General features: G+C 36.7%; 1 protein-coding gene and 2 long non-coding RNA genes across 3 annotated transcripts; 2 read left to right on the forward strand and 1 right to left on the reverse strand.

Annotated features, from left to right (window-relative positions):
- The first annotated feature begins 5,652 nt into the window (after positions 1-5,652).
- LOC144430712 (uncharacterized) lies at positions 5,653-6,949 on the forward strand. The gene is made up of 3 exons (XR_013479680.1): positions 5,653-5,870; positions 6,406-6,477; positions 6,566-6,949. It is a non-coding gene; the product is annotated as an uncharacterized LOC144430712 (long non-coding RNA).
- Positions 6,950-8,538: 1,589 nt separating this feature from the next.
- On the reverse strand, positions 8,539-9,335 carry LOC144430713 (uncharacterized). Its single transcript, XR_013479681.1, has 2 exons — positions 9,106-9,335; positions 8,539-8,848 (listed from the first exon to the last, which is right to left on the reverse strand). It is a non-coding gene; the product is annotated as an uncharacterized LOC144430713 (long non-coding RNA).
- Positions 9,336-11,398: 2,063 nt separating this feature from the next.
- Positions 11,399-24,468, forward strand: LOC120330092 (centrosomal protein POC5-like). The gene is made up of 13 exons (XM_039396920.2): positions 11,399-11,726; positions 12,630-12,777; positions 14,190-14,291; positions 14,804-15,054; positions 15,866-15,964; positions 16,685-16,855; positions 17,299-17,478; positions 18,275-18,431; positions 19,112-19,228; positions 19,974-20,098; positions 21,218-21,314; positions 23,060-23,151; positions 24,313-24,468. Exons 1-13 carry the CDS (start codon positions 11,640-11,642, stop codon positions 24,445-24,447), a joined length of 1,761 nt encoding a protein of 586 aa, XP_039252854.2. The 5' UTR covers positions 11,399-11,639; the 3' UTR covers positions 24,448-24,468.
- Positions 24,469-26,292: the final 1,824 nt, after the last annotated feature.

Consider the following 26,292-nt stretch of genomic DNA (forward strand, 5'->3'; position numbering starts at 1 on the left):
AATTCGTTTCGTTACATTTGAAGAAAACATTATTTGCATTATATTTAGTCTTTTATTAGGAAGTTTATGATTCAGTCTTATTTCCGATTCTTTTGTTTTTCTTCTCGGTTGTAGTCTGCGAATGTGTTGTATTATTCCATGCTGAATCTAATTGAGCTAAAATCTTTGTCTGTAGAAGTTAACCTACCCCACTATTTTGCAGGAAATGCTGGTATGAATCAATTTTATTTTGGTCGCTCTGGCGTAAAACAATTGTGCAGGGCAGACGGTTAAAACAATAGACTTTGAGCCTTATTAATAGTGCACATTGTTTCGGATTAAAAAAGAGAAATATTACATATATGTATATTAAGAAATTGATGTTTGGGATCCAAAATCGTTAATTGATTCAGATTCATTGAGCACTGGCGCTAGTAATCTCGGTGTTCAATTAGAAAACGAATAGGATTTGGCTACTGTTGGCGATAAAATATGTAAATGTTTAGTCCACTTATCCTATGAAACTGATACATTGAGTTACGTGCGCAGGATTATGTACCAATATAACGTCGTATTTTATATTTTACATATCGGAAAATCCACTTTTATTCGATTGATATATTTTTTTCATAATTACCATGTAATATTAAAAATGTCATTATGAAAATTTACCAGCGAAAATAGCCCTATTAGTTGAGCCGATTTAGCTGATAAATGGCTAAAAACAGGTCAGAACCCGATTCCCGTTTATAGTAGCAAGGTGTATGGCTCATAGTTCACGATCTATCCAGGCAAAAAATAATTTTAGGATGAGTTTTCTATTTTTAAAACATTCTGGATCATATTGAGTAACTAAATATATCGGTCTACATTTAGCCGATCCGATACCGAAAAATTGGCCGATATTGCCGATACCGGACATCTCTAATTGTAAGTCGAATTCGTTCATAATTTGTGATCATGAAAGTCTTCTACATTGGTGGCGCTGGTCCGAGCTTCGTCTAGCAAGTCAGGTTTTTTTAGCTTCAGGTTACAGATGGATTTGTCAATCAACCACGCCTGTTGTTTGAATTGCTCTATATTTAATGGTAATGCACTTTTCATTGACTTCATGTCAGAGGACACAATTTCATTACTTGCCATCACCTGACCCAGACTATCTGTCACCAGTTGGAAGTTACTAATAAGAATTTATCAACTTGACTCGAAAAACTTCTTTCAGATATGAGATCTTCAATGGTTTCATTTACTATATCTTGTAGAGACAACAAAGATTTTTTGTGGTCCTTGTCTCCATTTGTTCCATCTTTGCCAGGAACTCTTCCATCACTACTTTTTCTGCAGTCGATTTAGAAGTCATTCTTTGTTACCAATTCACACATACAGACATATGTTAAAAGTTAACTAGCTTATATTTCATATAATACCTTAATCAAACGACAATGTGTTGCTAACGAATATAGGAGCATATGCTTGTTCAACTGTGAGAATAGTAATTTGAAGTTTTAAGTGAGCTACTAGGCTTTATGATTACAATTACTCTTAAATTCAAGTAATTCTACATTATTTGTGTTTATCAACGATTTAATGAACAGAGTTATAATTCGGAAGGTTTATTATAAACCCCTTGATATTTGTGTTATGGTATTCGCTTGACATGAACAACGACAATTGTGTACGATGCATCGGAATCCGGATAATCAGAAAACCCAACCTCGGTTAGCAGAGATATAGCTTGGCCCGTTGTTGAATACAGCTGACCGACCGTTCTATTGAAATAAAAAATATATTTTCAGAAATATAACAAATGGCAGTTTGAGAATATAGTTGAGTATGATTGAACCAGTAGGCTAAACCCTGCCATATGATCTGACAGAGCAAACAAAATTATTTGGTCTCCAGTAAGAAACTGAATGAAGCGTGACACCATCACGTGATTATTCTGCTCAATCACAATTCGAATAATCTGATCCTTCTCGTTCTTTTCTTCTAAATTGGTTTTAGGTCCCACAACTGCATCTAGCCCCACCCTGCCATGTACCAGATCGCATGTAGTTTTCTTGGTACATTAAATTTCTTTGCTGCTGTTTTTATGCCATTCATAACCGCTCGATAGGCATCGCTCATCGACGCACTATTATTCCACGGTTTTCTTGGTAGTCCATTTTAGCGTGTAATAATGATCCTACCCTTTTATCGCCACCCTGCGGTTACGATAATTTACAACCCTATGTCTATTTTTTGAACATTGCTTCTACTTGAGTCGGCATGAATTTAAAGAGAAATAAAAGTCACCTTACGACTGTATCATACCTTAAAAGTTCTTACAGTTGTGAAATTTTGATGAGACTCAAAGACTCACCGGCTTGCTCTAGTTTTCTCAATGGGATGCATTCACCATCGTCGTGAATTTTGTGTGCCGGTATTGCTTCTACGCCGACGCTTTGCCCATAGCGTAAGACCAAGGAGTATTCCCCGAAATTGAATTTCAGTGCAATCTATGATTTGCGATTGTTTGAATCCATAGCAAGTATAAAAAAAAAGGCATTGTTACGTTTCCAGAGTAAGAGACTAAAGAAAAAAAATTAAATTCAGTTGATGTCTTGATTTTTAATCAACCCTTTAAATTGGTCTCCGTTTGATTCTGACAAAATACATGACTTATGCTCAGCAAAGTCATTATATCAACCATATTTAGTATGTGTAAACGAACGCATTGAAAATGTCCCCTCCATGAGGGTTTTTATATAGCAGACAATCACACTGCATATGCAAAATGGTCAACCAAACTCAATTAATGAGACTGGTTAGGAAAATTACACTGTATATCTTGAATTTGTGGCTATGGCACGGATAATGTCGGCGAAATAGTGGGCTTACGCCGCCATAACCACTCATTAATATAAGATGGAATGAAACCCCGGCTCACGCCGTTTATTCTTTGAAATTCGCGTTTACAGTCACACCACAAACTTTCGATATCGTTTGAGATCGAAATCTAAAATAAAATGATCAAATTATTTCCTAGAATAATTTTAACTAATGAACCATTTTGTTGCTAACCCGATTAGGAAAAAGAGAGAACCCAATTCAAGTTAATTAAAATAAACATAATAATAAATACTAGAAAAATTGCTGTAGGCGGCCCACTCATCCGACCATGTTTCAGATCCAGGAGCAATGTGCCGAGTAACAACTCCTTCCAATGTGCTTCGATCGCGACTCGGCACAAGCTGGAGGGAGCATTCTCTGAAACAAAAATATTATTTTGAATTAGGTAACTGTGTCCATGTATATTGCATTAAAACTTTGCTACCAACCCTGTCTCCAAATCTACTCCGCCAAGAACCCATTGCTGTCGAATGAGTCTCGCTTGGGCATTTCACCCCTTCTCCTCATGGCCACCATCGATGGCTACGATGTGTCCAATGCCACCTACAACCGTTTGTTGTCTCATCAGATCAGATGAACATATCTGCAGCAAATCAAAAACGTTTCATTTTATGTTTGACATTGAACCTTTGTTTTATACAATCAATAAATACAAACCTCACGCGCGAAATTACACCAATCAACACACGTAGCTTCGAACATCCTGCACTCGTGCATAATATCATCCTGGTTGGTATTTTTCGCCTAGTAGTATAAAAAAGTTACCAGCTGCCACAATTCTAGATGACTTCCTTCGGAAAAGGAGCCCTGTCGAATGGAAGTTGTCTTGCGACAACTCTAAAAAATCAACACGTGAACATTAGTCGATTACAGACGTTTTAATGCAAATATTTCAACTTACCTGCTCGGGACATCGCCAAACTTTACCGTCATATTTCGCGTCAATCCGCTTCTCTACCAAACAGCAGCACCACATCCGTGGCAAGCCATGTTGCGGGAAACACGGCCATGCTCTCTGCCGAAGTCAATCGCACTATCGACATTATCAAATATGCCGTTAGCGTATAGCTGGTGGAGATTGATTGCGTTGAGATCAATGAGATTGCGTACTCGGGATAAACACGAGATGAATGAAAATCAAGTCAGAGAATCACGGCGCATGTGGTAGTCTGACTCATGACCTGGTGATATGGTAACAAGTTAAATGAGAGTATACTTCCACGATTGTTTTGTTAAAAGGGACCTTAGAATAATTATTACTAAAAAATTACCATCAGAAATTCTTTATGGGATTGAATTTTTTTTATAAGAGTGGAAGAATGAGGCGCCGGCATTATTTCGCAAGTTATAAGTGCAGTCACATTTTCAAGCATTCCGCTCTGCGTTCAAATACTAAATTTTTGAAAGTGGGGAAAATTTGTTTAGGAAATTCTGAAGTTCCCCATTAAATACAAATTCCCTAAATTTGGCAAATTGGAATATTTCTTTAGGAAAAAAGAAAATTAAACGTTGCAGTTAATTTATCTTCAACAAATTTCACCAGATTGCACTTGGACCGTTTTTAGATAAAATAAACTTCTCAGCAAAGCACGCTGATATTCAAGAACCATTTATTGATTTTGCAGAGCAACATAATTCAGTCCAGATTATATTCTGGTTTAGGTTCGATAATATGCGGCTCCTCGCCTTGTTGATATCATCATACAGCTCTACATGCGATTTATATTTCTGATCAAATTCATAAAAAAAAAATTGAATATTGTAACGTCGATTTTGCCAGAGTACTCCAAGCGTTTTGGTATATATTTTTTACCTCATATTTTTGAGCATAAATGATTGCAATCAAATAAATATTATACCTTCCATTTTTCGTTCAGTCCACTTCTGGCATTACGTATGCAGAACATATAGACCCATACCACGTCAAGAATATACCTTGGGTCGCATTCAGACAGGAAGTGTAAAGCACGAACGTACCCTGTTAACATTTCTCGTTGTTATGTCTATAAAAGTTTAATCTCTGCGTCAACATACCTTAAAATATACATATTATCTATTTTGGTTTTAAAGAATTTGTAGACAACAGGTGAAACGTTGGCCACGAACAACCTATTTATTGTTCTTGCTCTACATATGATTATTGACATTGAAATTTACAAAGTTCAGTACCTCTATTTTCTTAGTTTATACTTAAATTTAAATGTTATTCTTTAACTCATTAGAAAACCTGAAACAAAAAATGTCTTGGTGTTGATTAAAAGCTTATATTTAAATTCACCATACCATGTTGAGCATAATCTATGATCTATGTCCTATGACGACGAAACTTACCTGCTGTACAATGAAAATTATATGAATCCTAAACCTGCGAGTTTTAAAAATTTTTTGAGACAGTGAGACACGCCCACTAAAATTATATGTGGTACTAAACTATACCTATCACCGTGCGTGTCGGTACAGTGGACAGGTTTGGTAGTTTACCGGTGGGGTATCAGGGCCTGGTGTAGTTTAGTACCACATACACTTCTAGTGGGCGTGGCGCGAATATTTTTTAATGTGTCACTCCTGACCCCCACCTGACTACGTCATCCAAAAGTTATGTCACTGCGACGTCACAATCATGAAATAGAGCTTGCCAAAGTATAACGACGTCACCCGTAACGGCACCTGCGACTACGTTAATAAACTTCCTAACGCCAGCGCCCTCTCTCGTTTCATGGTCGCTCAAACTCAAAGCGAGACGCCAATTTCCGACAACGAACATTCCCAAATGCCTCATCTGAGCAATGACATTAAACAACATGATGCGCAACTCCGGCATTTTTGTCCGAAGATCGTATTCGATAGCACGCTCCAATGCACATACTTGACGAGACGAAAACGAGCGGATGTGTGCTGCTTTCAAGGCGTAGCACGAATGGTGTTCGTGCCTGCTTTGACAGTTGTTGTCGATTTTAATGATATTTTTGAAAGTTGGGGTAAAAAGAAATCGGTAAAAGGTAAGGTGAATACTATTGTTGTATATCACACCCGGGCATCGCACTGTTAAGTACATGTGGGAAAGCCAGCCTTTGTCAAATACTACGAAGTTATTAATTCAGTACGGTACGTAGTTGCCCATTTGCCGAAATTACATATTTACTTACCCCTTATGGTTTCAAATAGTTCATGCACCTCCAGTTAGATTTTTTTAATCAGTGAGGATATATACTCATTGTTGATTGCTGCTCATTGTAACATACTATTACACATTCACTTTTATTTGCGTATTGAATCAAAGTGTTAACAAGTTCACCTAACATTTCACTCATACCGGTCTATATTGTATAGTCTGATTTCTCAAGTATTTGGAGCCACGAATGCTTGTAATTTTCTGACTAAACCCTTTTATTAGTTGGTTTATATACCAAATTCAGTAAAATATTTTTTAAATAAAACATGAGATATTGGATTTATTAGCTTTTCCATTCTGAATCATATAGACTGCTTTATTTATTCTTAACGAAAATTAATAAATCTCCTCTCTTTCTTCAGATGTGAAAGTTGTGGACAAACCTGTCTAAGCATTGTGAGACTCTTGCAGCACAAGAGGCAATAGCAGAAATAGTAAGTATATCAATCAAGAAATAAAGCCGACATAAAGCAAAACTTTCAACTATTCGTCTAATCTCAATTTCCTATTATTTGTTCACAGGACAACTATAGCAGACGGGGAGATATCAGAAGTCTGGCGACATATCAGTGACAGTGTGATTCCAAGAAATATAATGCAATTGAAAATAGAAATTTGCAATAGAAAAACAACCTATGGAGGCATGCAAAGGCATTTGACCCTCCGGTAGAGTTGTGTATGGCCCCCACATCCTGCAGGGCTTGAGGAAAATAACTAAAAATTCCAAAGCGTAAGATTGCATAAGCGGTCTTATTTGTAAAAAGGCACAAAACACGCCAGACATACTTAAAACAGCTTTGGAAATGAGGATTACGGGTACCTCACTGCACCTGTGTTATATTTGGTTCATCAACTTTTGGTAGTACTATAGAAGAAATTCCGGAAGGGGTATAATCATCATTCATGATAAAATAATGTTATATATTTTTTGAACAACTTCAATCTAGACCAGGGATCTCAAACTCGCGGCCCCAGAGAACTTCCAGTGCGGCCCTCGAACGCTTAACATAGTAATAGTATTTTGGAAGTTTTTTTTTTTATCTAAATGTAATAGATTTTTCAAACCTTCTAAAGTGAAATTGATTATTCACACAGAAAACAATTTACTGAAAGTAGATTTGGAATATTAATTTTTTTTGTCCACATTTTGACCCAATTAAGAATACACATCAAGCTAGCAAAAGAATACTTGAATAAAACACTTGAGTAATTAAATTAAACGCAAAGTACATGAAGAAGGTGGCATTTTCGAAGAAAATGGGAGTTGTAACATTTCTGCTCTTCACAAAATTCTGAAGCACATTGTTTAATTTGTCATATTTCCATCAATACAATCAAAAAACACAATAAGCTCAGCAGTCAATATGACAAATTCGAAGACCAACTTCGAACAGAAAATTTCCATGTGTTTGTATATTAATATAATTATACAACGACTTAGTTACTAAAAATCAATATCAATAATAATTCAAGCAATCCTATGCCACGCAATGTAGTGCGAAATGTCTTGTCGAAAAAATCTGTCATTTGTTTTTTTACTGATCTATACATGAAATGATAAAAGTAACTTTTTTGCATTACTGGAATTAATTAAACATTCGTAAAGATCCAGATAAACCCATGATCATGTGGCCTCGTTAGTTAGAGTTGGTACTATAAAATCATTTCAGACTGGCCTTAGTATGCTGGTGACACAAAAAAGATGCCAAACGCCAGGACAAATGTAATTATTAAAACATTGAGTTTATACTGTAGTATTTTTGTTAATTTTAGGTTCATATATTTAGATTAAGTTATTTTTAGTGTATGTATTATTCTTTCCTTATTCAAAGCTTGTTCAAAAATGATTTTGATGGTTGTACATAGAATTTTACGATTTTTTATAATAAATACTGTAACTTGCAAATGTTGCAATAATAGTGGAATGCAAATATTAATATGTAATTGCATTTGAAATTGAAGAAAATAATAAAACTTAATCCAACTGTTTAGTTGCATCACAATATATGTCACAAACTAAAACTATCTTCAAAATATCTTTTGAGTATACATTATCAAAAACTGTTTGCGGCTCTTTTTACAATTTTCAAAATGCAATGCGGCTCTCGAAAACCCATGAGTTTGACACCACTGATCTATTCTAGACGATTCAAGCATTGCTTTGGGAAATTATATCACTTCAATTAAATTGAAATAATCTCGCTATATTAAATACAAAATCGTTGCTATCATAAAGGTAAACCAATTCAGCCACTCGAAATATATTGGCCTTCACAAAGCAATGGAGGCAAAATTGAGAGTTCATGAGCTATGAACATTTGTTCTTTTCTTTGTCTTGAACTTTCCATACTCCACAGCCCCTATTAATTTTTATTAATTTTAATTACCATGTGATGGTCATACATATCTTTAACTTGTATTTTCTGTCATGATGTATTATCTCAATGTGCCAAACTATTAATTAGTGTGCATATTTTGCTTCCAGATGACATAAATGTATTGTCATGTTTATTACCTCAGCTTGGAGTATTGACAAGAAAAAGGTGCCAGCAAATTAGGTAAAAAAATTTTCAACTCATTGTTATAATCAGAATTCACAATCAATAGGAATTATAAACAGCCAACAATCAGTGAGAATTATATGCGAAATCCCTCAGAATAAATTTGTCTAAAATCGGAGGAAGGCAAAAAATATAGGTAGTTTCCATCCACACAAGCATTTCAAGAAGACTTGCTCGAGCCAAACTAAATGAGCATCGTCAGGTGATCGGTAAGGCTGCAAGTTGAATTCAGCCCTGCAACCTCCTGCATAGAAGATAATATTAATTAGTGGGCTATGAGCTAAATTCCTAAATTTAAACAAACCTATCTACGATGCATTATGTACCAGCAATGTTACCTACGATTAACTGAATATGTAATATGTCTAATAAATTCACCTACAAAAGCAAGTTCGATAGGTGCAAACTTTGTGTTATGGAATTGTATCGCAGCACAGTTTTGTATGACACCCTCTTTAAATGAAATTTCAATGATTAAGCGCAAACATCAAAATTACTAACTTTGAACTTTGTCATTATCTGCAAAATGTTCCACACAAATCTTTCCGCTATCGCGTTTGTAATCTTCTCTAATAAAAAAAAAGTCTATGATGTCCAGAATTGCTCTTTACAGCTTGCCTGTTATTCCAGCTTTCCAAGTAAGCAAAACTTCTTAGATATAGAGATTATTTTGTTTCGTTACAGACGCAAAAAGGCAGGTACTACACGTAAAAAAGACGCCGAGTAGCAAAAGCGAGCGGAAAACGGACGCGAAAGGCGACAAGAAATATGTGCATTGGAGCGTATCATGAAATACAATGTTTTGCCTGTAGTCTTATGGAGTGACGTCAGAGTTGCCTATCATGTTGTTTAATGTCATTGATCTGAGCAACAGTGTGATTCTGTGGGTGGATATATTAATTTACGTTCACGCAATGGATATAGTTGGGTACAACCTATATAAAGACCTATTATTTTATTCGTTAAACGTTAGCTCTAACAAAAGCTTTAGACAAGCAGAAACTGACATATTAATTTACGTTTGATGTCCTGCGATATACCAAATATTGTGCCACACTTTAACAATAAATAGGATTTCTACGTTTTCACTTTAAGTAAGGCTTTAGACAAGCAGAAATAGACATATCATTTACATTCACATGGCTGTAGTTTCGCATCACAATAACTTCTGGTGGGTGTGGGTAAGAATTTTTGCATATATCGTTCCTGACAACGTCATTCAAAAATTACGTGACATATTTTAATCTAGATCTCCATGTGACTACGTTATCCAAGAATGATATCACTGCGACGTTTCAATCGCGCAATAGAGCTGATTAAAATCGGGCAAACAGACAGGTACTCACCGTACGATCCCGCATATGCGTTAACGCCGCAACGCACGATTAAGTTAAACAAACAAGGTTTGAAGGTGCGTCAACGAAATAGTGTGTACGTACGTAAACGGGCCCAAACGCTATCAAATTTCTCTAAATCATGCTGTCACGTTACGGATCGTGCGAAATTTAAATGTAACAAGTAGGGCTGGGCATTTCGAATCGAATCGAATAGTAAATTATTCGAATCGATTCAGAGCTAAATTTCGAATCGTCGCCATCTTGTTTTTATCTTTCCGCTAATGGTCGAGGTGAATTCCCCAATTTTATTTTCATTGGAGTCATATCTTTTCAATGAAATTCTAACATATGACTATTTTCTGTAGTGAGTTATTGATAAAACGTGTTTGTTATTCTGTGTGAGCGCTTAGTAATCTATCTGGGTGATTTATTCTATGTCTTCGGTAATTCATTTGTTGAGAGGACCAATTACTATAATAAAATCGCTTACAATTATATATTTTCAAGTATTCGAGATTCGATTCGATTCGAAAAATATTATTCGATTCGATTCTGAAATCACAAGGTATTCGAAAATGCCCAGCCCTAGTAACAAGGCAGTTGCTATGGCTCTCGAACTTTGCCGTTATGACGTCATAACTAAGCGAAGCACTCGGCCGTTCAGGGTTTTAAATGAACTGGGATCTCTAGCCAAGTTTAGTTTGCGCATAAATAGAAGGTAGAACTCACAAAATAAATCGGCAGGCCATGACTGCCTCGCATTTAGCAATTGAGATATAATATTGAAATATATTCAGGTACCGGCAGGAGGCCTGACACGGACCGCGGCTCAATGGAATTCGCTTCTTGTGTACAATGTCGTCAATAAAAATTGCGCACGTACGCGTTAGTTGTGAACGCTGTTGTGTCGGTGGTCTTCTGTGACAGATTGCATACCTTTACCACTCCGTTTTGGCTTTCGTGTCTACATATTTGAGCATCGCTCTCTTGTTTTTTCATTAGGTAACGAATTCCCTCAAAAGATTAATCGACAAATGTCATCGGATCCAACAGTTTAGATTTACGTTGGCAAATGCTTTTCCAAATATAGCTGGATAGTCAAAAATGTTCACGCTCAATTTTTAAAATCGGTAAAAGTTGCTACGCATTTTTACATAAGTATGAATATTTTCATCATTCTGTAGTAGTTCCTACGACGTTGCATAAATTTGCAATAACTTTGTACTATTTATAGACAAATATAAATCCACCCACAATTTTAACAAGTTTACCAGCTACAGCAAGGCTGGAAAGAACTAACACGGTCAAACAACCAGTAAATCCGCGGAGATGTGGAACTTCTACTCCGCTACCCATAAAAGGTAGCATAAAAAAGATAATGATACCAAACGACCCAACAGCTGTTACAACTCGGACATGACGTATTAATGAAGATAAAAATACTGATCCAAGCCATATAATACTCTGATCCGTGATAAAAAAAAATCTAATTTTTGCCAATTGTATTTGCTCATCGGCCTTTATACTGGAGTCGAAAAATCGTTTTATTTATCATTCTACAAAAATTGACTCTATGCACCACAAGTTAAACCGGTAGTCACTGAAGCGAGACCCCGGGTCCGTTGTTTATATTTTTCAAAGTTATTGGTTTTCGATTTTATAGAGTGAAGTACAGGTATTTATTTTTGGAACAAGATTATGTCAAGTACAAGCGAAGATAGCGGAGATTTACCGCGCCTACCGTCGGAAACGTCAAGAGGAAGTTCAGTATCTTCTGGCTTGCAGGTGAAAAATAATTGTGTAAAAAAATCTTGGGGATCGGGTGCCAAATTGCGATGCACATAAATTTAAAAATTCAACGTATTCTGGAACCTAATTTCCAATTAAAGTCATTGTAAAATAATATTGTTCTGATATTATACTTTGTTTAACACTACAGCAATATACATAAAACTCTTACTCTCAAAAAGAAGCAGCACTGAATTAAGGAGGCGCAGTTCTTACCACTTCATGGCAGCTCCTGCCACGCACGAACCGCGGCAGCTCTTGCCATGGTTTTATAGCGCTATTCAGTAATCAGTATTAACAGTATATTCACAAATTAACGTACCAGATTTTAATTGATCGTGCGGAATTATATCTACTTAAACCCTAACCCCAAATACTTAGAAAACCGTAACCATAGCTGCATAAGAAAAACGTCCCAACTTACCCAATATTTGTCACCATAAGGGTCAGCCCTGTCTTTACGGCTCACCTGCGGCAGTTACGGCAGCAAAATTTTACCTGCCATTGGTTTTCAATTTGCTGCCGCAGTAACGGCAGCTTGACATTGGTTTGTGGCAGCTAAAAAGTCAGTCGCCATAGGTTTGGTCGTAGCGGCCATGGTATGGAAATACCGCCATGTTTTTGCGGCAGCTGCTGACGCCACAGAGTACTTGAAACTGCACTTGGAATTAAGGGTGCTGGCTGCATTTAGGATTGGAGATTTTAAAATTTTCACATTGGGCATAAGGACAGGGTCATATGGCACTCCATTGTGCAGACTGTATGGCAGACGAGGCATATTGATTAATTGATGAGCCAGAGAATTTGAAATAAATAAATAAAATGAGGCTAATGAGATGATAAATAATTGATTGAAAAAATATTTTGCTCTACTGACTTCATCTTTTTTTCTTGCTCCAGGAGGAATACCAAGAGCTTCTGAAATACGCCATTGTCACACCGAAGTGGGATCCTACATTTGCACAGACTGAACAACCGTCCGTTTTGCCTCAACTAAGATTGAATGAACCGGACCATCGACCATTAACAACTATTGATGAATATTCAGGTGATGAATATAATTTTCCATACAACAATCTCATGCCTAACACGACCCTATACAGGGAATACTGATATGTAAATAAATACATCTTAAAGTAAAAACAGGCTTACTAATCCCATACATGGACTGGTAAGCGGATGAGAGGCCGGGGTCTGCCACACTCTGCATGGGTTCGCAGGTCGAATCCCATGCGGGGTGGTTATGTGCGAGAGGATTGCTGGACTCCTCGCCGCCGTTGGGTGGTTCACGTAACCGCTGGTCGGTTACGGCTTCCTCCACCATCAAGTCCATGCTTCGGAAAAACAAACACCTAACTAATCCCATACCCGACATGGAATGGTAACCGGACGAGAGGCCGTGGTTCGCCATATGGTTTAGCCATCAAATCGGCTTTCCTCTCCCCCGGGATAAATATGTAAATCTTATCTTATCCTTTAATGATTAGGTTGTCGTATTGCCTTGATGAATGTAATCTGTTTTGACAACGTTTTCATTCCGAACACGAATGTATATAAGGAACCATTGACATGCAGTAGGTCACAGTTCTCCAAATCCAAGATATCCGTAGTTTTGGTCAAATGAAACAATCGTTTTTTTTTTGCCGTACTGTTATGTAAAAAACTACATGCATGAGAAGAAAGAAAGTCCATGTATCTGAAACAAAAAACTGGCAACTAATCCCATATTCGAAATGGACTAGTAACCGGACTAGACGCTGTGTTTTGCCATATGATTAAGCCATCTTATAGATTTACCTCCCCCTCAGAATAAATATGTAAATTCTATCCTTCTATATATTTTTTACACCCGAACTCTCTCCAATTGAACATTGGCTATTCAATTTATAGTAATATGCAAAATTTTTAAATTCAATTTAGATTAGCTTGAAGATTGCTGATTTCAAAAGGTCAATTTTCGGGTCTAGTATAGTTTAGTACCATAAGTACTTCTAGTGGGCGTATCATAACCATTTTTGCCCACGTCATTCATACCCCAACCTTCACAATCACCTCATAGAGCTTGCCGAAGTGTAGCAGCGATTGCCAGTAATGACATCTTGTGCCAAAAAAATGAACTCACTAACCCCAGCGACCTTTCATATATCGGGATCGTTGCAGCAAAAAAACAAAATAGAGCAGTATACACTGTAGCTTGCTTGAATGCAGGTTATTGTCCGCATGTTCGGGACAACGTTCCGTATATTTTGGTGGGTCTTATCTTATTACCTCACTGTGATGTCGTAGTGACATTATTTTTAGATGGCGTAGTCAGATGGGTTAGGAAAGACAAGTTATACTAGACCTAATATTTGTCGGGGGGCAGTTACAATTGACCCAGATGTTGGGTAGAGAAAAATTTGACTTGTCTCTGGGTTAAAAGTTTCTATCTCATCACTGATGATATATACTTGTTTATAGCTGGAAGCACATCACGCACAGAGGAAGATAGCGCAGTTGGGAGTGAGGAACCTGAAACTGCTAGAAAACAAATGGAGCCAACTTGGCAGATGAATAACCCAGGTATGTATGTATATATCAGAGTGGCGGCTCTTCAGAAGTATGTGTACCAATATGGAGTTTACTAATTTGTTCGCCCACTTTACATCAAGTTGTGTAAAGGGACTGAAAGCTATGTACAGGGGGTATATTCACTTGGTTAACACAGACAGTTTGGAACTCGTAATGGAACTAAAAAAAGAAAAATCTGAATATAATTATGACCTAACCTTAACCTGGTACACATACTACGGGAGTACCAAAGTGGCTCCTTGCTGCGATGTACATGATGAATCAAATTCATTCAGAATTATTAGCTGGTGACACATCAACTTTGCACTCTTTGTACAGTTTGAGTATTTTATAAATTGTATTGCAATGATACTAAATAGGCAAAGAATATTAGGAATACCACACACAAATGAAAAGTAAAATTTCCGTTCCTACAATTGAAGTTCTCTTCTGTTTGGAAACGCTGAAATTAACAAGTCTACTATTTAACATTAACATTTTGTTGTCTTAATTCATCTATTCAGAACCAAGGACCCCTCGGCCCATGCCATCACCAGGACGAACCCCTTATCGAGGCCCAATGCTATCACCCACGGCTTCATCGGGTTCAGAGAGAGAGTCAATCCAACGCGCTCCAATTTTGTCCTATCTGGGGCAACGAGAAGGTGCTGAAGGGGGACAAGATACTCATCCGCAAAATGGACTTGACCCTGACATGGCAAGAATGAGCGGTCAGCTAGATAAATGGCATGAGAAATTGAAGACTATGGTTTTGGTAAGATTTGTTACTTATCGATCTTTAGATCGGTAAGTATGTTGATAGGTATTTGTCTGTCTGTTTGTCTGTTAGATGCACGCGATATCTCACGAAGGCGTGGTTGAATCTGCTCCAAATTTTGCATTTGCATTCATCATATCTCGGACCAGAAGCCTATTGATTTTGGATGAATTATGTCATATAATTAGCGAGTTATTAATTAATTAGTGATGGGACACGTGGTGTCACTATAGAGTCATGAATTGAAAATGCAGTTTCGATCGATAAGTCTGCGGTCTCCGATCGATATTCTCGTTTGAAATGCAGTGTGGTAATGTGAATCATTTCGCTAGATCCTCGTCGTTGCGGGAATCAGTTTGTTTCTTGATAATATCAATTTAGTTTGAAATTGTTTATAATGTCTGGAATATTCAAATTCATTCAAAATTCGGAGCTCCTGTAGTATGCGCACCAATTTGTCGCATAATTTGAACCCTATCCTGGTACACAACCTGAGTTCAGATTGTACGTCATCTTGGTGCGCATACTTCAGGTGGTCCCAAAATTCAATTTAGGAATAATTGATAAAAGATAATTCTTATTGAGAGAAATTAGGGTTTTAGAATTGTCAGACAACTGGTAACAAACAACACAGAGAAAATAATGACCATTATATTTATGTCTGTTTACTTATTTTATGGCGAGTGAAAAACTTTTCTCGGGGCCCCTCAGGGGGCTGCTCTGTTGCCCCCTTAGGGAGATGAGAGAAAACCAGTTTGTAAAACCCTGGTGTAATCCATTTTCAATGACAAATATTCAATATTAACAGGCTGAACTGAGTCAAGTAAAGATCGCGATGTCTGAGAGTCATCGCAGAGAGATTCATCGAATTAAACAAGAACATCAGGAAGAGGTTGATAAGCTGCAGGTTGGTTTCTTTTTGTTAATATTGAACTTTACATTATATTTTATTGCATGATTCAACTGTTTCGTTATTGTTCTTTATCTTGGATTTTACTTAGCTTAATTAACTTGGTTGGAGTGTACTATAGGTAATACTTCATGTCAATTGATTTATATAAATATGTGAGTGAGCTGTGTGCCCTTGCTAGTGTTAGAACTGAGTGGATCCTCGAACTTTCTTATTTGGTAAACTTGTCTTGGATTGAGTTTACCGGTATGTAAATATTTTCAACTACCTGTTTTTAAATGTTGGGAGAGCTTGCTCAAGCAAGTTTTTCCTAATTAATAACAAAATCGCCTCCTGGCATTATAGTCAAAATTTCTGACTTCGAGTCGAATATTTAAATATTTTGGAATCATGAGTAGGATGGAGGTTTAGTCTGACTCCTTATAACATAATATATCCATTTTGGAGATTCAATCTTTTGTATACAATGACTGCTTTATCAATGAAAATGAATTTCGCCTCTCGTTCAGTTACCAGTCCAGGCCGTGTATGGGATTAGTTAGTTATTTTGTTTTCGGAATCATGGACTTGATGGTGGAGGAAGCCATCACCAACCAGCGGTTATGAGAACCATTCTATGAAGACAAAGAGTCTAACAATCCTCTCGCCCAGGATCTTTAACCCTAGTCAAAAACTTTATTGCAGATAATTGAATCATATTTCACCACTTTATTCCAGAATGAACTAGCACAGCTCAAGGAACTCCTACATACTTACGAAGTCTCTGTAGAAAGGAAAGACCAAGTCATATCAAACCTGACTAGAGCGGTTCAAACCGGTCATGACCGGTTGGAGATGGCTCGTAGAATGATGCAGTGGAAATTGAGAATGATTGATGAAAGGAGACAGGTGAGACTTTTTTATACAAAGTATTTATATCCCTTTATGCTCTGAACAAGGCCATGTACAAGTAGTCTTTGTGTGAAGAACCAGTATAGATTGGGAAGACTGGAGTGCGGGGGTGTACCGCGGAGAGTGGTTTGCAGGTTGGAACCCCCTCTTTTGAAATTTTGAAACAGAAAAAAGGCATTTTTCTGTATCATAGGTAGTAACTTTTCAAAGCTCGAACCGCTCAAAGCCCGTGTTGAAACAGAATAAATGTTGCTTAACAAATGTATTACGTGGTTAGATTAAAAATTTCCAATGAAATCTTAGCAGAAGTTAGCTATAGGCTGTCACCAACGTGATGGTTGTTCGGCCTGCAAACGTTTACTATTTTGGGCCTCAATTAAAAAACTTGCCACCCACTATCCGAGCACTAACTTATAAGGCATGCTTCATATACTCCACAGACCTTCACAACACACTTGGCCAGGAAACATAGAGAACGCGCATTGGCCATGAGAGCTTGGCAGGGCTGGCGGTCGACTATCGAAGCAAAATGGAAGGAAAGGGTCGAGAAAGCTTGCCAGAAAAAAGCAGAAGAAGTTTGCGTTCAACTTACTAATGATTATGAAGCAAAGATTGCTTCTGTAAGTACTTTTGTTTGTAATTGTCAAACCTACATCTACATATGCTAAGCAGTGGTTCCCATACTATCCTGGAGGCTCTGCATTAACACCCACTATTGCGAAAACGAGGTAATGTTTACAACCATGTCTGAGAATATTTCTGAGTGACAAAAGTGCCTGAGCGGCTGTGAAAACGTTCGTGGTCATGTTTGGCATCTTGAGGATTAGCCACTTTTAGGGAAGTAAACAAGAATACTTGGGGAAACATCCATTTTTAGACTGAAATCCAGTGTCAAGGGTCAGACTCATGTAGGCTTAAGTCCAGTATAATTTCAGTGGGTAATTGCATTCAGGGAAAAATCTCCCTCGTTTGTGGTTAAAAGCGCATGCTTTGATCTTACTTGGATCAAATTTCCCTCAAAAAATGTTTGCATGATATTAGAGTAAAATATACACGAGAATATCGGTCAGAGACCGAAGACTTATCGATTGAAAGTTAGGGGATCCCCCAAAACAGTGCTCTTACTCCATAGTGACACCTTGTGTCTCAACACTAATTAATTAATAACTCGCCAATTATACTACATACCTCATCCAAAATCAATAGGCTTCTGGTACGACATATGATGAATGCACTTGCAAAATCTGGAGAAGATTCAATCTCGCTTTCGTGAGATATCGCGTGCATCTAACAGACAAACAAACAGACAGACAAATACCTATCAACATACTTACCGATTAAAATCGATAAGTGATAACAGTCAATATACTTATCTGACACTTAAATTTTTAAAATACAAACTGATCTATTTTCCAGCTCAATGAAGCATTAGAAGATTCTCGGAAGGAGGTTGCAAGACTTCATGAAGAGAGAGATAGGTATGAAGAGACAATGAAGAAAGCATTCATGCGTGGAGTTTGTGCGCTCAACCTTGAAGCTATGTCTATGTTCCAGGGAGAGGAGAATCAAACAGGTCTAAAATGAACTTGAATTTATACAGAATGGACTTAGGAATCGTTTGCTGAATCGTTGTTTTTGTTGGAATTATTGTTGTTGTTGTGCAAAATTATTAAATTTTCTGTACTTAAAGACAGAAGAGGTTACTGATCCCTTGATTTTATTTTACGAGTTCTAGATGAGTCATACCCATAGAATTGGGAATTTAAACCAAAATGGGATAAATGAGAAAAATGTATATGTATACTTCAGTGAAAATTGCTTTGAATTATGGTTAGACACCAGAATCTGTATCAGTTCGTGATAATATTTTCCAATAAATTTTCAACATTTCGTCTGTGAAATCTTTGGATATCTTTGAATCTCCTATAGGCCTATTTACAAAAAAAAATTTGGGGCTTCCGAAGTATGCGAACCAAGATGGCGGACATCGGAATGTAATATGTGTACTAGGTTAGGGTTAGGCCATAATTTTAGGTATAAATACTACGGGAGGCTCTTGGCTAGTCTTCGAACTGATAATAGGACTAAAATAAGGAAAATTGGAATAAAATTATGGTCTAACCTGTTACCCATGTTACCAAAAATTTAATTTATCAAGCTCAGGTGGATGGTGCAATAAACTACGACAGGTGATCACAGATCATGTAAGTTTGATAACCACTGCTCTAAACCCATTTACCTTTTTAATTCCAGCACCCAGTGAAGTCCAAACTCTTGCCGCAGCCGTGGATGCTTTAACTTGTGCAAGCGAATGCAACAGAGTAACGTTTGCTGGACAAGCGGCTCAGAAACCAGACTATTTGCCTCCAGGTAAGTTGAGTTGTGATTTTTGATTCTGAACGATGCTCTGTACGACATATGTTCCCAAAGTGCTCCAAACGGAGCCCAAGAAGTCGTAAGAGAAACCTAGGGACTTTCAGAGCTATTTGTTTATCTATTAAAAAACTGAACATTATTAAATACAAATCATCAAATACATCATTAAATAAAGTAATTTTAGTTTAAATGTGGACATTAAGCAATAAGTAAAAATGTGAATTTTATTTGTTTTATTTTTATAAATTCATTGTGGGGCTCCATAAATAATAGTCAACCTCTTCAAGGACTTCATAAGAACAAACGTTTAAAAACTCCTGCTATATTATTGATATTTAAGGGGATATTATTTATTGAAGAATCTGATTTTGGTCGTTTCACAAAAAGTAGCTCTGCTTGGACTGCATTATTCCAAGTAAAAGTGTGATACACACACACTGACTTTGGTATTCTTATTGCTGAGCGAAGTACTGGTAAACATGGTAATACCAAGTAAGCTCATCACGATAATGGATACATTTTTGGGTAGAATTTCATCAAAGCCAAGTCCCAAGTCACACCCACTCCAGGATTCTTATTTTTGAGCGAAGTTACTGACAATTAATGAAATAGCAAGTACATACATATAAGTAAACTCGTCACAATACAGGAGACATTCTTCGAGTAGAATTTTACCAAAGCAAAGTAAACTCATCTCGAAAATTCTAAATTTAATACATTTTGTATTTCTTCATCTCAGAACCCCAGCCAACTAGGCATGTTCTGGAACCATCAAAGGCAACACTAAATTACTCCAGACCAGGGATGACTTCAAGACCTAAGTCTGGTGGAACTGGCAACAAAAGTGGAGTAGTGACTGGAAAAGTATGTATATATTTTTTTTATCTTGGGGGAGGAAAAACCAATTTGACCATAGGTTCTCAACGTGCTCCATACAGAGCCACAGGGCTCTGTGAGCTATGCGATACTTAATCGGTGAACAACAATGTGTTTTTATTTTCATTAATTTATTGTGGTGCTCCGTAACTAATAGTCAACCTCTTCGCGGGCTCCTACCCTCAGAACCATACACCCCCCTTTTGGAACTGTAAAAAAATGGGCCCCCGAAGTATGCGAACCAAGATGGCGGACACCGGAATATAATATGTGTACTAGGTTAGGTATATGTGTACCATAATTTTAGGTATAAATACTACGGGAGGCTCTTGGATAGTCTTCGAACTGATAATAGGACTAAAATAAGGAGGATTGGAAAAAAATTATCGCCTAGCCCTAACCTGTTACGCATGTTACGTTCCGATGTCCGCCATCTTGGTTCGCATACTTCGGGAGCACCAAAAAAATTTTTTTTTTCTGTGTCATACATACAATTTTTCGTAGTGCGTTATTACTATAAAATCAGGCACATTTTTTTGGACACTCTGTATACGAGGCTTTTCAGTTTTAAAGTTTTAAGTTTAAAATTTGTTACAACAGCCTTCTGTAATCTCTAAAAAATGAAGAAATCCAAAAAAGGGGGGGAAAATAAAATCTAACAAATAAGCTTCACGCCACCTCTGTATATGCCACGCCCCACCGTTTGAAAGAACTCTGAACTACACCAATCAGGTAATAACAATCTAACAAATAAGCTTCACGCCACCTCTGTCTATGCCGCGCCCCACCGTTTGAAAGAACTCTGAACTACACCAATCAGGTAATAACAATCTAACAAATAAGCTTCACGCCACCTCTGTCTATGCCACGCCCCACCGTTTGAAAGAACTCTGAACTACACCAATCAGGTAATAACAATCTAACAAATAAGCTTCACGCCACCTCTGTCTATGCCGCGCCCCACCGTTTGAAAGAACTCTGAACTACACCAATCAGGTAATAACAATCTAACAAATAAGCTTCACGCCACCTCTGTCTATGCCACGCCCCACCGTTTGAATGAACTCTGAACTACACCAATCAGGTATTTCTGTTTATTTTTCACAGTACCTCTCTAACCCTCCAATAAAGACATCAGGTGGAAAGTTCCCTGTCAACCGAAGCAGAACATTGTCTGCAAAAATTTCTGCAACGGCTAGTGCAGGTAACAACAATGTTTTTTGTTTCAGGTTAAAATTTGATCTCCCTAATACTTATTAGACAAGTAGAGAATCATTTTCATAAATCGTTTTTGTTGTCGTAAAAAAATAGCTTTTCTTCGCATTTAATGGACCAATAGGTTTCAAATTTTCAGTACTATAAAATAGATGAAGTCATTGGAAGAATATTCGTTTCGTTTTTTCACATATTCCATAGTCTCACAAGACTATTTTGTTCCAAATTTTTCTGTTTTATCGACACAAATTGGACATGGATTGCTTTATTATTATGTTGTTGTTCTCATTCTTGTTGTTAGTATTTTTCTGCATATCGTTATGAAAAGATTACTTATCTCTTTAATTACTGTACCAATTGCTTTGAAATTCTCAGTGATCATTGGCATTTTTCGCTAAAGGGCTATTGCTTTTATTTATTTTAAATATTTTTGTGGGCTCCATGAGATTCGTTAGTCATGAAGTTTGTAGTAAGTTTAGGCTTCTTGCCAGCCGGGAAGACCGCCGTACCGGTACGGTAGTCCACTGTCACCCATTACTACTTCATGCCTATATATTAGAGCAGGGTGGTCCAAACCCAGGCCCGCCACTTCAATATCTGTGGCCCGCGTCACATTCGGAGAGTAATCAAAAAATCGCATTTCGTGTTGTTTCTTAATAAAATTAATCAGAAAAATCTTTTGAAATATTGTTACATCACTAATGTCACTAAATTGACTAGTGTTATAGCTAGCTGAGGCAACTGGCGAAGCTTGAATGATGTGCTTGGCAGTCTAAATTATTATCTGGCTTTCCATCTTTTTAGTCGGGAATATATGCTAACAATATAGGCATCATAGAAAACTAAAAATCGAATATGGATTCCATTATCCTTGGATGGCTATGCCTGATATTTATGTGTTTGCACAATAAAAGTGTTTGTTTTGTATCGCACTGTTTACCTATTTATGGCACTATTGTGGCCCGCGAACAATGCAAAAATGTATTTGTGGCCCGCGGAGCCCACAACTTAGGACCACCCTGTATTAGAGCATCACTCTCTTGTTTTTCATATATTCACAGGCACCTTTATATAACATTTGATACAATTTTTATAAAATTTGAAAAAAAGGTTTCCGAGTAACTCAGTCCTATTCAACATTTTTCGGTATCCACTACATCATTGTTCTGCAAGTTTTTTTTATCACCACTCATTGGCACGGCTAAGTTTTTTCGCTACCCCCCAGAAACTCGATATCTTGTTTTAACCTGTTCAAGATTCCTAATCGAGCCCAATTTTGTATACCCATTTTTATTCATGTCATACGACCCCCAAAATTTACCCAATATACACTAATCATATACCATTGGAAAGGTCTTTTAGAGTACTATACGCTAGATGTCACTGGAGGACGTAAACTAAAACACCTGTTTCAAGAGGTCTCTCGTAATGTCAAAAAATAACAAAAATATTTACACTCTCTCATTCTATCAGCTGTTGGACGTGTATAGCTATTGTAAATCTCAAATGTGACTATACAGTTGACTGCACATTGGTTTTCTCTCTCAGACCTCATGGTTTACACACAGCGTCTGAAATTGCGCTAATGCACCGATTCGCAAGGAACAGGTTAACTTAAGTGTCGAAAAAGATTATACCACAACCCCTACCGACCCACTGGGCCCCAACTTTGGAGAGCCCTGTCCTATTATTTCTAGAGTTAAACTTCTGTTTTTATTCAAACTTAAATTTTAGGCAAGAAATGCAAGCAACCACATTGTCAATCAGAAAAATTTGGGCCTCCTCCTCATGGAGTGTTAGTGGAAAGACATCATCCTAATATACAGGTATTTAAATCCTTCATAATTATTGGATGCAGAGTGTAAATATGGATCGTTGTTTACTTATCGATCTTGATCGGTAAGTATGTTGATGGGTATTTGTCTGTCTGTATGTCCGTGTGTTAGATGCACGCGATATCTCACGATAGCGAGGTTCAATCTGCTCCAAATTTTGCATGTGCATTCATCTTAGCTCGGATCAGAAGCCTATTGATTTTGGATTATGTCGTATAATTAGCGAGTTATTAATTAATTAGTGATGGGACACACGGTGTCACTATGGAGTAAGACCACTGTTTTGGGGGATCCCCTAACTTTCGATCGATAAGTCTTCGGTTTCTATCCAAATTCTAGTGTTATAATGTTGTTGTTGTTTGTGTTGGTATTTTTCTTCTTGTTGTTACTTGTTTTCTTCTTCTCATTAACTACTGGACCAATTGCTTTGAAATTGACGCTGTTGAAAGGTTGTATTTTTCACCTGAAGGCTAAATGTCTGTGGCCTCTATGGGACTCGTTTTTTTGTACGATGATGTAATCAAATATTGAGCATTTTGGGGTGGTTCCGCTTTCGTGTTAGTTCTAAGTGTTAAAGTAAAGACTCCAAAGTATATTTAATAAATGTTTTAATCAAACAGCAATAAATGTCCAATGCAATAACCAAAGTAATACATACAGATATAAGCAACACCAACTGAGCTGTGCTCCAGACTACTGAGTGCACATGGCCAAATCACCTTCACAGGTGGTTGGTCATGATCAGTCACCTGAAACTGATGACATCAAAGGTCATGCTCAACCATCTGGGAAAATGCTAGTTGCCAGAAATACAGTTAACACTAAGCACTGATGACGATGGCCGTACATTTGGACTCGTATATATCCGCGGATTCAATCTATATTGAAAATGCTAAAATAAATGGGTTGGGGTTAGTATGGGTTCAAATATCCGTAAAAAAAAATTCCATAGGTGCAATTGTCGTAGGTTCAAATATTTAGAAACTTACTATGACAGATTATTTACCCATGCTACTTCGTTTTGGTCTTCATGTTTATCTATTTAAGCATCGCTCGCTTGTATAATTATCCAATCATTACCATTTGTTATATTCCTGCAGAACTGTATGTCCTTTATGTTATGTATAACTTTCAATTTCATTTATTTTTCAGAATTACCAAACAGAGCAACCTCTCAGTCATGCAGTTAAGTATCCATACACACCAACAAGAGATATTGCACCCCAACAGTTACCCTTACCGTCAGAAGCCTTCATCAAACAGAAAACCCCCAAGACGAAAAATTAAGAAGATATCATTTCGAATTTATAGAAAATCATCAAACAAATTAGATTTTGAATTTAAGAGAATATTTGATGCTATTTTACATTATTAATCATATACAGGGCGTCCATAAAATCCCTTTACTATTTCAATTTTGTTATGAAGTCAGTTCTCAAAATATCTTAACCAAATTTGTTGTTTTTTAATCAGTAATTGTTCAAGTATTTTTACTTCATTTAATACATCTGTGAGAGCCAAAACAATATATGGTATCGATAAATTCTCTTTGCAATTTTAAATAATTTTAAGACTACCAAATTTGAGGCAAATAAGAACTATTTTTAAAAATAAATGATTTAAATTGTTATCAAATTGTATCAGCTAACAAATACCTTCAATTGTTTGCTTCATTTTTTAATTTAAGAGTGGCACCAGTTTCTTGTAACATTCGATCTCAAAATTTAGATTTATTTTTTATGAAACAAGGGGTTTTGGTCTAGTTTGGAATTAAATTTAAGCATTATTTTTAAATGGGTACTCTCGAAGTATGTGAACCAAGATGGAGGACACCTTGTTATGGTTAGGTCAAAATTTGATTCCATTTTTTCTTATTTTGGTTCTATTACGAGTTCTGGGACTAGCCAAGTGACTCCCGTAATATTTGTATCTGAAGTTATGGCCTAATCTTAACCTGGTACACATACTACGTTCCGGTGTCCACCATCTTGGTTCACATACTTTGAGAGTACATATAAATGTTTCCGATTTTTCCTAAGACAATAATTTAAAAAGATTTACTCTCGAGTTCAGACAGAATTAATCATAAATCGTAAAATCTAACACATTTTTGAAGCCAATTTGAGACAAATGATTTTTTTTTAAATAATGAATTAAAATGTGCTGTCCACCATTGTGCTTTTTTTGAATTTGGAAACAAAATCCGATTTTTTTTATATTTTAAAAAATTAAGATACTTATAGTTTCCTTTCACCATAATGTTTTCAGCGTTCAAGTAATAGAGTCCATTTTATATCCGGAGTGTTTCAAGTTTTGTTTAATCTGATGAATTCACCATTTGTGATATTATATTGCCTGCCACTGCAGTCATCTTGCAATAAATTAAATATGAAACCCTCCCTATCCTTCTTTTTGGAATCTAAAAAAATATGTTTTCTGGATCTGCTGGCTAACTTGACAATTAAAAGTTTACGAACCCATGTTTGAAAATTCCTTGCTTCCTTGACAAATCTTTGCTCAAAGCAGCTCGTTCGCTTCAAAAATACAATTTTATATGAGTATGGAAAGAATATACTGTGCTATTCCAAATTTTGCTGACAGAATTTATATTATTTTTGCTCGATTTTTAGATGTGCATTTTAGAACTTTCGTAGAAAAAAGTGTATTTTTTAAAATATATGGTTTAAAACACAATGCTATTCTTTCTATAATTGTTGAAAGGGATTCCATCCTGTAGAAGATACAAGTTGAATTTTTCACGAAGTGTATAATAGCAAAACATTCTCACCTTTTGATTATTTACCTGGGTTCATTCACTAGAGAATGATTTGAGTGTCCATGTCGGGTAATTGGTTAGCCCAGTTATTCGTTCCAGATGTGCGTACTTGATGATGGAGGAAGCCTCAACCGACCATAACCCGACTAGATTAGCTCTACTATCAGCCTTGTGGTATCTGATAAACATATGAATAATTTTATTCCTCCTGAAGTCACAATAAAATGTGTAAACTGAGAGATTCAGCTTGTCCCACAGTAACCTTGAAATAAATGTGAAAAGCTAGACTTGATGATAGATATCGTTTCTTTCTGTTGCCTTATTGAATGAAACATGGGGTATGAGTGGTTGCGACT

The sequence above is a fragment of the Styela clava genome, chromosome 12 (genome assembly GCF_964204865.1).
Source record: "Styela clava chromosome 12, kaStyClav1.hap1.2, whole genome shotgun sequence".
NCBI lineage: Eukaryota > Metazoa > Chordata > Ascidiacea > Stolidobranchia > Styelidae > Styela > Styela clava.